At 43.7% G+C, this 15,789-nt stretch overlaps 1 protein-coding gene across 9 annotated transcripts in view; it reads right to left on the minus strand.

Annotated features, from left to right (window-relative positions):
* LOC147029071 (ATP-dependent chromatin remodeler CHD5-like) overlaps positions 1-15,789 on the minus strand; it is a 77,358-nt gene that overhangs the window by 24,336 nt on the left and 37,233 nt on the right. For 5 of the 9 annotated variants that reach the window (XM_085880008.1, XM_085880007.1, XM_085880014.1 and 2 more), the window contains exons 23-29: positions 14,800-15,034; positions 14,488-14,657; positions 6,457-6,640; positions 6,056-6,148; positions 5,519-5,607; positions 4,846-4,979; positions 112-256 (exon numbers count right to left, since the gene is read on the minus strand). In XM_085880008.1, coding sequence (XP_085736134.1) covers positions 112-256; positions 4,846-4,979; positions 5,519-5,607; positions 6,056-6,148; positions 6,457-6,640; positions 14,488-14,657; positions 14,800-15,034 — 1,050 coding nt within the window. The remainder of the gene's footprint in view (positions 1-111; positions 257-4,845; positions 4,980-5,518; positions 5,608-6,055; positions 6,149-6,456; positions 6,641-14,487; positions 14,658-14,799; positions 15,035-15,789) is intronic. The other 4 variants (XM_085880015.1, XM_085880009.1, XM_085880013.1 and 1 more) reach the window with 3 other exon arrangements.

Raw genomic sequence — 15,789 nt, forward strand, 5'->3', positions numbered from 1 at the left:
GGCTGTCTGTGTAGGGTTCAAAAACCCACACCACCCTGAGCTCCACAATCAGCTCGGATGCACGAAATAGTTCCAAACAGAAACTAGAGGGATGACAAAACCATCTTCAACCTTTTTGCGCACAAGTGACATAACACCAATGCGAGTGAGAACGTGCTGCCGTGAAAGGCCTTCCCGCGGAACACCATCTGCAAAGGTTTCGGCACCATCTGCTCCTGGCTCACACAGATGTCGCATAAACAGCGACACGTACGCACTGCGAAAACACAGAACACACGACGAGTAAGCTAGCCAGCCAGCCAACCATACTTGAGATGGTTAATAAAGCCATTTATTTTCATCTTCAGCAAAAATAATAAAATAAATAAAAATACAGGTTTAAAAATGAAATCGTCACAATTCCACATGGTTTCAGGTAGATGCACGCGAGGAGATACAAGAGCGAATGGGGGTGAAGCACCATCGGAAATACCCATGCTTGCCACCTCAAGTGAAGTTAAAAATGGCAGAAAGTTCCACCAGGATTGACACAATATCAAATTTTGAGTTAAATTCTTTTTTTTACCCGTTTTGACCCGTGACCTGAAGTCAAATCAACCAAAATTTGTTACATATTTCATGCACCCTTCTCTGCCCCTCCCCCAATTTTAGAATCTGACCTTTTGACCCCCCCCCCCAAGGGGTTTGGTCAAAGTGATAATGCTCTTGGCTCCTTCTTGCATGTGGTGATCACAACTAAGTTTGGTGAATTTTTGCACTACCGTTTAGGAGACAGTGGAACGGACAGATATACAGATGGACAGACAGGAGCCGATTACAATATCCCCCCCCAAAGCCGTTTTTTAATTTTCTTTTTTCAAAAAGCATCAAACTTTATAGTTTGCACAACATTCATCAAGCAAGGCGCCGAAAAAGGACTTGGCAGCAAACTCAGTGGTGCAAGGACAACGATGGAGCGCATGCAGATCATGACCAATTAGTGCAAGTACTGCACAATAAAACCGGAACACTAAAATAGTTGAAGAAAGAATATTTACTGGGGAGAGTTAAAGCGACATTCAAGCCATCCTGTACAATGAATAACTCGACTTGCTGGTGAAGGCTCGTGTCGATCTAAATGAGCAGCACAACAATTGATAAAACAGCACGTTGCTCGAGATAGAAGCTAAACCGTCATTACGATGCTTGAGATATACGCCAACCATCATGGGAAGCAAGGAGAAGCTTAATGTGTACAAATCATTGCATTTTGTCAAGTTCAACTTTGAACCAGATATATAGCACTGTTTAAAAAGTACAAAGTATCAAAAATATTATTTAGACAAGTGAAAAGGAGTTGAAGTGAGGAAGTGCAAAGGTATCATTTTTTTTTTTTAAAAAGGGTGTTTTGCCAAGCCTTTGAGGGACAAGATATCACTTGAGCAGGCCCTCCTAGTTCTGGTAAGTTTAATGTGCGTCCATGCTGATAGTCCCACGTGGTGTTGACGTGCAACGAGATCAATACAGCGAGACGTTCGATCACCTGGCCTTCAGTAGCTTCCTTATCAAAGCAATACGATGGATTTATTAATAGATGTAGACTCTCTCTCCATGAGGGCTAACTTAGAGAATTGCAGTGCAGATGCATAGGAGTCCCCAAAAGCACTCAAGAAATGACATCACCGAAGCAGCATTCCTGGGATTTGGTGGAATAAGGAATAAAATTCAATGCGATTTGGTGGCCCAAGTGAACCGAATGACTAGGTACGAGATGCAGGCCTGACAATCCAAGACAGGTAAACGGCTATCAAATAGCCAATGGGATCACGTGATGTTCTTGCGAAGAACATAAATTCAACCCCAAAAGCAATTGGGATTCCCAATGAAGCATGAAACATTAATTAACTTTTACCTGTGAACAAGGTAAAATAATTATAAAACCCATTAATATCACGATTTTATGCAAAAATGTTCACGTCCCAGTTCCCCACCGAAAAAGGAACATTTTAGGGGTTTCTATAAGGAACGACATGGACAAGCTGGGACATACCATCACACCTGGAAAAGGCGATGAAAACAAAGTGAATGGTGTTCTTTCCATGTCCAAATAGGAAATGGTGCAAGGTGGGGGGTTGGGCAGGGGAGGGAGGGTAGGGTGTGCCCTAATTGAAAATGAAAATCGAAGAGATCTTTTTCTTATTTTAATAGACATGTAAATGCAGGAAAATTTTGGACTCAAAGGGCACTCGATAGAGCGCATACCTCCACCAGGTAATGCCTGATCCACGAGAACATATCGGGCCCAATACATTTTTGAAATATCATGCCACACAGTACGATATCATTTTTGGCCCCATCTTTCAATGGGGAAGAAGCACTTTAAAAATTAAGTAATTCTGGGATCCAGATTCGGGTTTGCATCTTTACCAAAATGGAATAAATTAGTCCTTGCGACACACTCAACGTGGTCACAAAGTATCGTCTAAATGCGTCCACAACTTTTTGAGATATCGTGCTATATATTGGTTTAGCCCGATCTCTCAATGGTGAAGAATCACTTTAAAAATTCGAGTAGTTGGATCCAGATCCGGATCTTCACCAAAATCTAATCAGTTCGTCATTGTCATACACCGACGTTGTCCACAACTTTTTGAGATATTCTGCACACACAGACAAACAAAGAAGACAGACAAGCCGTTAGGCGGCGATGGGTCGCCGAGCATGGAAACTATAAGATATAGAGCAAGACGGATGTCATATAGCGGATTGGGAATCACCTTAAGATTATGCATATCAAATATCATCCAGTTCCATCTACTGATAACTACTCGGTATTCATTTGAATGAAAAGTACCGAAAATGCGGTTTGAAATCGGAAATCCCCAAAGTTCGAGGGGGTGCTGTGGGTGAACAAAGATCTAAATCGAAAATCCGGCTCGATCGTTTGTGCACAATGTATTCCAGACGATTAGTGTGAATTTCCATGACCATCCGACCATAACCCTAGGAGGAGTAGCATTTGGCGCGAAGGCACCTCCAGCTCTCGCATATTATCGATTCTTGCACTAATTGACCTTTGACCCCTGACCTAAGCGAAATTGGTCAATATATCCTGAGGCAAAGTTGTAGTACTCATTGAGTACCAAGAACCTGCAAAGTTTAATTTGTATCGATGCACTCACCTGGTCGCTAGGGGGCCTTCAATTTTTGCCAATTTTAGCGCATAGCCTAATTGTCGGGGGCGCTGCGGGTAAAGTATTAGATATATCACAAAAATCGGAATATATTTGATAGAGTATCACCTGTAGATCATTCCTGCCAAATTTCATAACCCTACGTAGGATAATGGCTTTCGGAATTGATTTCGCGTGAACGGTACCGATTTTGAAGGTTTTTCGGTTGTTGCTGGGGAACCAAAGCGTCCCAAGCAACCATCACAATTTCCAAAGCACAAGGTCATAAGATGTACCTACCATCCGAGTTTGGTCAAAATCCACCCACGGTTACCACCAATTATGCTGATGACAAACGGACAAACATCCAAACAAACAGACAGAATTACTGACGATAAGGGTCAACTATTTTGGCGACCCAACAACTAACACCCCTGACATCCAACTCAACAGGTGGTGGATCAGCCTGGTACAGCTGTTCAAAGTAACTGGCCCAGCGATCTTCACTTTGGACTCCTCTGTCAAGAGCCCACCACCCTCTGCTCTAACTGCAGTACACCGAGGGACGGGCTTGGAGGAACGCAATGCGTGAATTCCCCTGTAAGCAAGACCAGAATCACTTGACCACAGGTGATGTTCGACCCCCTCACAGATTCCTTGGGAATGGGCCTCCTTGTCCAGCCTCAGCGCACGTACAGTTTTACGATCAACCACAGACTCGAGCGTGGCATGGAATGCGTCCTTCGTGGAGAGATCACTCGCCTCAGTCGGAGCATTTCGAGACCAGGGAAACGACACCCAAGGAGTGACAAATCCTGAGTGTCATAAATGCTCGTTGACTGGTGTTACCTCAATTATCATTGGAGTCAGGTAGTGAACACAGCTACAGCAACTCCTTGGGTATGGTAACCATCAGAGCGACCAGACCAACAGTTGGTGTAACCACCCGCCATGATCTCTCCGCAATCCGGTCTCCGAACCTCAGAGTGTTGCAATACCGATGTCCAAACACTTGAGCTCAGATGATAAGAGACAGGTGATCATCGTCTCTTAGGGATAGGACATTCCAGGTACCCACCACAAGGGACCGCCTCAGGTTGACTCAAGGAGACCGCCAAATGGTGGACGACACCTCAGCACCACCCTGACACACATAACCGCAATCTGACCTGGGAAGGTTACCCCGTGGTTTCTCTCCTGTCATCAAAGATTGGGGGTCCCGAAAGCTTTGCCCCAATCCCGTCATCTGGTGAGCTGCTCTGCAAAGGGCAGCTGCCGAGGAGGTACTCCCACGGATTGGGTTTTCAATTTTCTTTGCGTTTTTCTTGTTTTGCGGAGTGAGGGTTTTACGGTGGCCTGAGTGAAAATCCTGCCACCAACCTCCTAAAAATTTTTTTAAAAAGTAACCCAACTGCAGGAGGAATTCCAGACACAGTTGGGCACTAGATATGGATGGCTGTTGGCTGACAAGGAACTCTTCCGCCCTTTGAGGTGTGGGTGGGGGTGGGGGTGGGGGGGACAACGTGCATAGATAAGCAGGTCAATGCAGAATGCTTTCTGAAGACTGACATAAATAGCTCACATTGTGCGTCAACATCAGAAACATGGTGTGCATCTTTGGATTTTAAGGGATAGGAATAAAATGACAAAATGGGAAGCACAAATAAATCTCTTATCTAATAAGGAATCTCACCGGAACTCACGCTCACTCTTCCCACGCAGGTCACGCACAAGCCACTGGGAGCTGAAAGCATCCTGTGGTGGCATTCCGTAACGCATGATGGCATTCAGGAAAGCCTTTCGCTGCCGAGCATTGAAACCCAGCACCTAATGGAATCGAAAGGGCACAGTGGGAGGGGAGGGCAGATAATTTGCAGAAGTGTTGTAATAATAATAAAATAAAATTATATATTCACTGCAGTTCAGACGAACCTTGATAATCAACTTCAATGTGTGGACCAGCTCCACATGATGACAAGACCAGATATGGGCAAGAAGGTTTCCCCCACTCCCCAAAGATCATTAATAAGCCAGCTATGGTTCTTCCACACAACCCATCAATGACAAGGCTAACTTTCCTGAGACCAGCTCTTGTTCCAGAAACTTCCATAATACTGCCACCCTTAACTAGATTTTAACTCAACTACCCTGGAATGTCTTCACCACCACATTCAAGATAAAAAGGCAATACCTCAAACCAAGAATCACCATGATTCTTGAAAACTCAAAATTCACCTCGAGACGAGATTGCATTCGACTATTCCAATCTGCTACGATGGGCCAGAGCAAAAGTTTGGAAGCTAAATGTTTTACAAGATGAAAAATGAACTGCTCAGCCTCTCCAAAGGAACCAAATCAATTCGCACCTCGATGTTTCCTCCAACACGGGCAAGGAGTGGTGGAAGCGGCTTGTCTCGTTCGTTCTTGAGTTGGCGCTTCGACTGGCGGCGACCCGCTGCACATAGATAATCAGTCATGTGAAATGTGATCACCCGCAAAATAACTAAGTACAAGTCATATTAACCAAACTCATCGAATGCTTAGGCAAAGTCAAGTGAGCTGGTTTCTGGATTGCAACTCTTACTAAACTCCAGGGTGATTGGAGAAGGGGGGGAGGAGGAGGAGGGACAGAGAAATGCCTGGAATAAAGGGGCAAAAACATCCAGCATAATGATCCAGACAATGATGAATTACCAACACTGAATTTGAAATTAAATGTTCTGGTATGCACCTTATATAAAGCTATATCTAACTTGGCCAATGGGTGCCATTTGCTTGGTGAGAAAGCCAAAAAAAACAGGAAACCATTTTGGGAGGTGTGGGGGGGGGGGGGTGGGGGAAAGAAGGGAGGGATCACAGACCAATGATAAGCAAACTTTATATCCAAAGTAATTATTGCCTACCTGCCCCTTCTCCTCGTTCTTCAAAGTCCTCATCCTCCTCTTCAGAGCCCACCGAGTAGTCTGACTGGTTATCTGAAAAGTCGTCCCGGAAATCTGAAACAGTGCGAGGCAAAGCGTCGACTTTGCAATTGTCAAATGACAGCTTATCTGGGAGCAAGATGCATAACTGCATCAGCTGTAGCCTTAAAAAAAATTTTTTTTTTTCTTTTTGTTTGTTTGGAAAGGTGTGGAACTGTTTTAATGGGAGAATTACAAATTAATGCAGAAGTCCACAGCATCTGCTGAAACAGAGTCTTTGTCAAACACAATGTATTAAAAAATGACAAATGAAAACATGTTCAAACTAAACCGTGTTACCTTCGTTGTACCATTCCAACCCCACCGAATCGGCAGTTTCGTACCCGTACCCTGATCCTCCTGGGCCGCGTCGTTGTAGTTGACCTGCTTACGGACACGCTTTCCCTTGCCAAGGTTCCGCGCCAGGTCTTCCTGCTGTTGCTCATAATGATGCCTCAGTAGCTTCTCCCAGTAGTCGGGATCAACGTTTTCTTCTTGTTTGATGATCTCCCTTTGAACCACTTCTTCCTGTTCGACGGATGAGAAGAAGTAAGGAAGTGGGTCCAAAAAACGTCAACACGATGCACGTTACACGAGGAAATTAATGACTTTCAGCACTCCCCATACTGGGCTGACAGGATAGCTCAAAGTAGCGTACTTCACTTTCTCTTCTGAGTTTCATCTATCACTAGGGCTGGCAGGATAGCCTAGAGGTATGCACACTCGCCTCTGCGCTGTCTAGCCTGGGTTTGAATCTTGGCCCAGCTATAAGCTGTCATCCTGGTGTCTTGCAAGCACGGCATGGTATCAGTGTGTGAGTGTTCCGTTCCTCGGATGGGCGTAAAACGGGTGTCCCGTCTCCGAGAACAAGTTGGTGGATGTTAAACATCCCACATAGTCCATGAGCCAGACCAGATTTGACCACCAAATTGAGGGACTAAAAGCCACTATGCTTTTCAGTTACCTTGATGTCTGTAGAGTATGGAATCGTGTGATGGACGCTTCTCATGCCCAGCTAAATGGTATTTTGGTGGCCATCTTTAAAAATGGCCACCACTTTTCAATGACCTTGATATATGTCAGTAAATTGGCCATATCTCCGCAATGGCTAAACATAAACACATGCTGTCACATTTATATGATTCAGTATAAAATTCTGCATCTTTTGGTGTGTATTTTGTTCAGTAATGTTAAATACTTTTTTATTTATGAACACAAATGTTGTGAAAAAGTGGCATTTTGTAACATTTTTTTCCATATTTGTTCACCTAAAATCACCATAAATATCAAAGTTTACTTATTTCAAGGTATTTATGCATGAGTTGGTTATTAAACATTAATATTAGTGATATAGAGTCCTAATCATTGCACTCTTTCAAATCATATAGCAAGGAATTGAAACATATACACGACAGTCAAATCTCGCACGAGTTGTCTTTTTTGTCCAGTATTATCACTGCAACATTGTAATCTCAGTTCAGGGGACCTATATAATTCATTAACAACTATTCAGTAGGGTTTTTCGAATATTTTGACTTGCTTTCAATTAAATTAATTGTTTTCATCAATTGTGTGTCAGGTCAGGTTACCTGTCTCTGTTATCATCTGAGCTCAAGCGTTTGGACATCGGGATTGCAGCTCTCTCTGAGGTTCGGAGACCGGATTGCGTTGAGATTATGGTGGGTGGTTACACCTACTATTGGTCTGGTTGCTTTGATGGTTACCATACCCAAGGAGTTGCTGTAGCTGTGTCCAATAAGCTGACCCCAATGATAATTGAGGTAACACCGGTCAACGAGCGTATTATGAGATTAAGGATTCGTCACTCCTTAGGTGTCATTTCCCTGGTCTCTGTTTATGCTCCGACTGAGGCGAGTGATCTCACCGTGAAGGACGCATTCTACGCCACGCTCGAGTCTGTGGTTGATCAGTGCACCAGACGAGATTACACTTCTAGTCTTGGGGGATTTCAATGCATCGACTGGAACTGATGGGGACGGTTATGAGGTGTGTGTTGGTCCCCATGGGTCAGGAACTATGAACCAGAATAGCACTAAGTTCCTTGACTTTGCAAGAAGTCATGGACTTAGCGTGGCTGGTTCATGGTTTCAGCGCCCACAAGCTCATCGCTGGACTTGGTATTCCAACGCTGGCGGTGTGGCAAAGGAGATTGACCATGTCCTCATTGACGGTCGTTGGAGGATGATCCAGAACTGCAGGGTCTACCGGAGTGCTCAGTTCCTCAATACTGACCACAGGCTTGTTGTTGCAACTCTAAAGCTGCACCTTAAATCCTGGAGAATGGTACCATCCCAGCCTAGGCTGGATGTTGGCAAGCTCAGGGATGAGAGAGTAGCTGGGGAGTTTGCGAACAGGCTGAGTGGACACTTGGGGGTCTGGGTGCTTTGGGGGGTCCTGAAGAGTTGTGGAGCGCCTTCAAGACAACCGTCCTTGATGTTGCCAGTGGATGTCTTGGAACTCACCGCAGGGCAAAGAAGAATTTTGTCTCCCAAGGGACACTGGATACCATTGACTCAAGTCGCAGGGCCAGGCTGAATGGCAGAGTTGAGCTGTTCAGGGAGCTGAGGCGTAAAACTGTACGTGCACTGAGGGCGGACAAGGAGGCCCATGTGCGAGGAATCTGTGAGGGGGTAGAGCATCATCTGTGGACAGGTGATTTTAGTCCCGCTTACAGGGGAATTCGCGCATTGCGTTCATCCAAGCCCATCCCTCGGAGCACTGCAGTTAGAGCAGAGAGTGGTAGGCTCTTGACAGAGGAGTCTGAAGTGAAGGCCCGCTGGGCCGGTTACTTTGAGCGGTTGTACCAGGCTGATCCCCCAGCTGTCGAGTTGGATGCCAAGGGTGTTACAATCCCTGATGCTGACCCTCCAATCAACTGTGGTCCACCTTCACTTGTGGAAACACGGGCTGCGGTGAACCGGTTGAAACGGGGCAAAGCTCCAGGGATCTGTGGCATCCATGACGAACTTCTCAAGGCTGGTGGAAATGCTGCACTCGTGTCGTTGCATACAGTTTTGTGCTCTGCCTGGAATACAGGCATCATCCCAACTGATTGGAAGAGGGGCCTTGTTGTTCCTCTCTGGAAAGGGAAGGGTGATCGCCAAGACTGCAACAACTGAGGGGTGACGCTGCTCTTAGTGCCGGGCTGTTAGCTCTTAGTGCTCGCCACCATCTGCTTGAGCACCAGCGTCCAGAGCAGTCAGGCTTTACACCAAAGAGGTCAACGATTGACCGTATCCTTGCACTTCGTGTCCTCACCGAACGCAGATGAGAGTTTCGGCAGGGGCTGCTTGCAGCCTATGTTGATCTCTGTAAAGCGTTCGATTCAGTGAATCGGGATGTCCTCTGGAGGATTCTTGGTCTTTGTGGGGTGCCACCAAAACTGATCGATCTAATGTATGAACTCTACTCTGGTACTGAGAGTGCTGTGAAGTGTGGTGGTACCATCTCTGACTTATTTCCAGTTGTTACTGGAGTTCGTCAGGGGTGTGTACTGGCCCCCACACTTTTCAGCACTTGTATGGACTGGATTTTAGGGAGGATGTCGGAGAGATCAAGCTGCGATGCATCGTTTGGGAATGTCAAGATCTCGGATCTTGATTTTGCAGATGATGCAGTCATCTTTGCGGAGACTTTAGATATCCTTTTGGGGGCCCTCGAAGTGCTGAATGAGGAGTCGGAGCCGCTGGGATTACGGGTTCCTTGGGTCAAAACTAATAAAGATCCAGGCTTTAGGTGACATCTTGGATGCTGCTGTCCTGTCTCTGCCTGTTTGTGGTGAGGATGTTGAGGTCGTGGAGAGATTCACTTACCTTGGCAGTGATATTCATGTCTCTGCTGGCTGTGAGTCAGAGGTCAATAGACATCTGGGTCGGGCCTGGGAAGTCATGGATTCACTGGATCATGGGGTGTGGCACTGCTGGTACCTGTGCGGGAGGACGGAAGTCCGAGTCTTCAGGTCCTTGGTACTTCCAGTCTTGCTCTATGGATGCGAGACTTGGACTCTGACCAAGGATCTGAGATGGAGACTTAATTCCTTTGGTACCAGGTCTCTTCGGAGAATCCTTGGCTATCGCTGGTCGGATTTTGTGTCCAACGAGCGGTTGCTGAGAGAGACTCGGATGAGATTTGTTACCTGCATAGTCCGTGAGCGTCAGTTGCGGCTGTATGGACATGTGGCTCGTTTTCCTGACGCTGATCCTGCTCACCAGATTCTCTCAGCGAGGGAGTCTCATGAGTGGAGGAGGCCAGTGGGCCGACCACGTGCCTCGTGGTTGCAGCAGGTTGACCATCATCTCAAGGAGATGGGGATGGGCCTGGCATCTGCCTGGGGGATGGCCAGACGGAGGCCCCTGGAGTACCGGCGGAAAGTGGACGCAGCGACGCGCTGTTCTGGCACATGCTCCCATACCTGACCTGACCAATTATTTTTTCATATTATTTTGCATTTTTAATACTTTTCTTAACAGTTTTATAGGGTCAATTTTATTTTCAATATGTTAACCCATGGATTAGGCTGCTTTCACATTTAATTCATAGATAAATGTATTGAAGTAATCAAAATATAATTATATTTGATCTGGTCCCCTCATCACTGAAACCTTTGAGATAGTCCCTCAGTGGAGCTGTGCTAAAAATAGAAATGATGACAGCATGTAACCAACTTACAGAATTTAGGTCACAGAAGTGATGCAGCCAAATGGGGTGTGTGAGATGTTTCAAGATGAGCTAACAACTGAAATGTAAGTATTACACAGTACAATCCCTTTAGTACACTATTGTTGGGAGCCAAAAGTGCCAACCATGAGTTAAGTAAATAAAACCGTGTACTAAATTTACAGAAATACATGTATATACAGGCCACATGATTTGTGCTATTTATGATATTACCAGATATAAACAACAAAATACATTTCATTATCATTGTAAAAACTGCTGTTTCGTCCAAATATTGTCATATGTGTCCTGTTTTTTTAAATATTTGGGATCCAAGCTAAAACCCCTGCAAGGCCCTCTAAAATAACATAGCATTGTTGATAAAACATTGCAGCTTCTGGAACTGATTTATTTTTAATATTTCAGAAACCTGTTGCCACTTACCATATCAGCAGGGCAGAAGATGAAGTTGAGCCGAAACGTTTGAAGAGAGAGAGCGGTACATGCATTATATGTGGGGGAAAATCTCCACTTTATGATTTATCATCCCCCAGAGATGAAGAATCATGGAAAACCCTGTGCCAAGCTGCTGAGATTCAACATTTTCAGCCAATTATCCATACTGCTGAAAACAGTGAAATCAACTTTTCTAATATTAAATATCACAGGGATTGCAGATCCAATTTCCCCCATAAAAATAAACTTTTAATTGTGAAGAAACAAGAGTACATAAATGAACAAGACTCTTTAAGGACCAGGCATTCAACAAGGACTAGATACGATATGCATCTTTTGCCAAAGCAAGAGCAAATACATTAAAGGAACTAATAGCCGGGAACCATTGAAGCCAGCAGTTGAGCCAAGGGCTGACAAAACCATTCGTGATATTGCAACTGAACTTCAGGATGACAGAATTTTATCTATTACTGCTCGAGATATTGTTGCTGCTGAAGCACATTATCACAAAACATGTTACAAGAATTATACGAGGGGACAAACTGAAAGAATCTCTTCTGAATGCAGTGGTGCAGACAATCCTTACCAAAAACAGGAGAGGGCTGCATTCAACAAGGTGTGTGAATATATCCGTACCGATGCCTTCTCAAACCCTTGTATTGTTTGCACTGTCTGATCTCACTGCCAAAGTTGTATGCTTCATGGAAAGTAATGGGTTTGAAGTTACAGAGGCAACCAAAAATCACATGCAACACAATCTCTATGCAGAGTTTGGAGATTCTTTGCATTTCTTCACAGTTGCCCGCAGATTATATACAAGGCCAGACAACTTGATAGTAGACTCCATTGCAGTTGACTATGTTCAATTAAAGGAAGAATATGACATTCTTGTGAAGCAGCAAGATCTAAAATCTATGATAACTCAAGTAGCTCAGCTTTTACGTGAACAAGTAAAATGTGGAATCAAAGAGCAGCCTTGGCTCCCTGACCCTCGGGAACTTAATATCACATGCATATCCTTCCCTGATTGTCTTGTGCAGTTCCTGAATCTCTTACTTAATGGTAAGAATGCAGCATCCTCCCAGAGTGAGAGGCTTTCATGGTCCATTGCCCAAGACATTGTCACAGCTGTATCAGCAGGCAAAGTAATCACCTCAAAGCATATTTTGATTCCATGGGTTATAAAGACTCTGACAGGAAATGTGGAACTGATGAAATTCATGAACCGGCTGGGACATGCATCTTCTTACTCCACCTTAGAGGAGATTGAAACTGCACGATGTATTGAAATGCTAAAGAGTGCAGAAGATGATCATTTCCCTCTTCCTTCCAATATACATTATTTCATCCCAACTGTACTGTCATTTGACAACATAGATAGACAGGAGGAAGTACTGAGTGGAGCTGGAACTTCTCATCGTGTGAATGGCATAATCATTCAGCCAACATCATCATCATCATGTCACCACAAAAAGCAGTTATGACAGTAAACAAGAAAGACAAAAGGAGATCAATCTATCCAAATGAGAGACAGCTTCCTCATTATATCTCTGGAAAACGAGAAAGACCACCATCACTACCAGTGACTGAACTTCCTGAAAATAATGCAGCATTGACAGCTTCACAAAAGAATCACCTTTGGATGATAGCACGGGAACAAGAGACCGACAATCAGACGATCGCTTCATGGACTGGATTTAATATACAAACCAGAAGAGATATTTTAATTTCACAAGACACTGTGGGCTACCTACCAACTATAAATGCCCCAGCTGCAGAAATGGCAACTGTTCAAGAAATTATGTATCAGTAACAAAATATCAAAAAGTCGCTTCATCTCCAAAACATAGCAGTAGTAATGGATCAAGCTCTATATGCCAAAGCAACAGAAGTGGCTTGGAAATATCCAGGTTGGGCCAAATGTCAGGACGGATCTCTCATGATCAACTGGATGACCACTTCACCAGCACCTGAAATGGTCATAGACCTAATTTCATGCAGATGCACTCGTGCATGCCGACCATAAGAATGCACATGCATGTTGAATGGAATCAAGTGTACAGCAGCATGTAAGCTTATGGAATGTGCTTACATGGTTGATGAAGACAGTGATGACCACTACCAGGATGCAGCAGATATGTGTGACAGTGAAGACGATGATTAATAGCAATCTCATATACATGTACTTTCTATTCTGGCAATATGCTGTTTAGCATTCATATAATAAACTAACTTCATGCAAGAAAATAACTGATAAAAATCAGTTAGAATTATTCTTACTTTCTATGAACAATGATACAGTCTGTATCATGTTATTCAGATGTACAATATGTGGTGAAACATAATCAAAATATAAAACAGCTGATACTGCAAAAGTTATAGCGTGTTCATATTTTTATATAGACCTGTTTAGCAGGGGAAAATGTAAAGGTATCATCATTGACCCTGTGAACATATCCAAAAAGAAGTAAGAAATGTTTACCTAGATAAGTTACATCTTATGTGAGCATCTTGAACAGAAATTACACTGATATTATTGAACAAACGTAATGACTAACACTGCAATTGGCCGTTATATTTGATTCAATTCTTAGTTGTATAAAGTGAAACAATGGTATAATTAGGACTCTATATCACTAATATTAATGTTTAATAACCAAGTCATGCATAAATACCCTGAAATAAGTCAACTTTGATATATATGGTGATTATAGGTGAAAAAATGTGGAAAAAATGATTTTTAAAAAAAAGGTGACTTTTTCACAACATTTGTGTTCATAAATAAAAAAGTAATTAACATTACTGAACAAAATACACACCAAAAGATGCAGAATTTTATACTGAATCATATGAATGTGACAGCATGTGTTTATGTTAAGCCATTGCGGAGATATGGCCAATTTACTGACATATATCAAGGTCATTGAAAAGTGAAAATGGCTGCCAAAATACCATTTAGCTGGGTATGAGAAGCGTCCATCACAAGATTCCATACTCTACAGACATCAAGGTAACTGAAAAGCATAGTGGCTTTTAGTCCCTCAATTTGGTAGTCAACACTTCATTTTTGATGTCTGGCTCATGGACCAACAGTGTCCTTCGAGAAGAGTAGCAACATGTGCAGGGTCGACTTCCAGTCATGAAAACATTAACTTGTCAAGGGTTCCCTGCTATGCTCCTTATAGTAGTATGGACAATACAGCTACCCACCACTACTCCCCTCCACCCCCACATTTGCTCACCTCCTCCTCCTCTTCACGCACAACATATTGTGCAACTTTGAAAGAGCTCAGGTACTCGTTCATGTTCTGAAGTTCCACGTCATCCGTGGCATCCCGATCACGGTCTAAGAGCCGATCAATGGCTTTGTCATCATAATGAATCACACTGCTCTCGTCGTTGGCCATGTCCGCTAAAGATAGTGTAAAGAGGAGGATATCAGGTGATATATATTGAAACACCCAAAAAGGAGTTGGGAATATAAACAAGAGCTTCACAAAAGCCAACAACAACAACAACAACAACAACAAAATATATATATATATATATATCACCTTCAGGATCATCCTTGAAGAGTTCCTCAGTGCCAAACTTGAGGATATCATCAAGTTCCTGCTTGGACATCGAGCCAGTCTTGGTGGAACCCAAGCCAGGACGCACTACCAAGTGGGTGAGCATCATCTTCTTCTTGGCCACCTGTGTAATGCGCTCTTCCACAGAGGCACGCGTCACAAAACGGTAGATCATCACCTTGTTTTCCTGGCCGATACGATGTGCTCTGCTGAAGGCCTTGGGGATGAGAGGACAAAACGTAAATTCTCAGGACAAGAGAAACAAACTGACACATTATGCATCAAATGAAAGATCATGTGAACACAAATCCCAAGGTAAGCATCATTATGGCTGTCAAACCACACGGATGTATCGAATAGTTAAACGAACATCAATCACAATGTCAATGGCCTCAAACGAATTACATCACACTTTGCTGGAAGGAATTATGGGATATGGCCAGGGTCAGTTTATTTCAGTAAAGCTGATGTTGTGCTTGCTTTAAAGGGGACAGATATCAATCGTGCCATCTTACAGTGTTCGGCGATTGCCGACAATCATCCAGATGATATAACAACAAAAACACAAATCGTGAAAGAAGTTATGGCCTCGAGCTAGACAGACAGACAGAAGCGATTGCAAATCCCCATCTCCCGAAGCACGGGGACAAGCTAGTAAAGAAGAAAAGAAATTCTTGTGACGTCACCTGGAGTTTCCGCTACGTCTGCTCGAAACAAAGCAAACACTGCATTGTAATTCATAAGTTTCAAAGTGTTTATCGTCAGGAGCATCCACAATGGCTACCGAAAATGCAAATGCAAGGTGGTCACACTTCCAACATTTATTATCTGCTGAACGGAGCTTTTCTCAGAAATCCTGCACAAAATGAGTTCTGAAGTGCAGAAACCATGTACGTACATTCAAATCATCAGAGCTCCCAAATTTGCATTTTGCTAATTATAAGGTACAGGGAGGGAGCAACTGGGTACGGT

Source organism: Eptatretus burgeri, chromosome 4, assembly GCF_056783735.1.
Source record: "Eptatretus burgeri isolate ZD-2024b chromosome 4, Ebu_testis_v1, whole genome shotgun sequence".
Classification (NCBI taxonomy): Eukaryota; Metazoa; Chordata; class Myxini; order Myxiniformes; family Myxinidae; genus Eptatretus; species Eptatretus burgeri.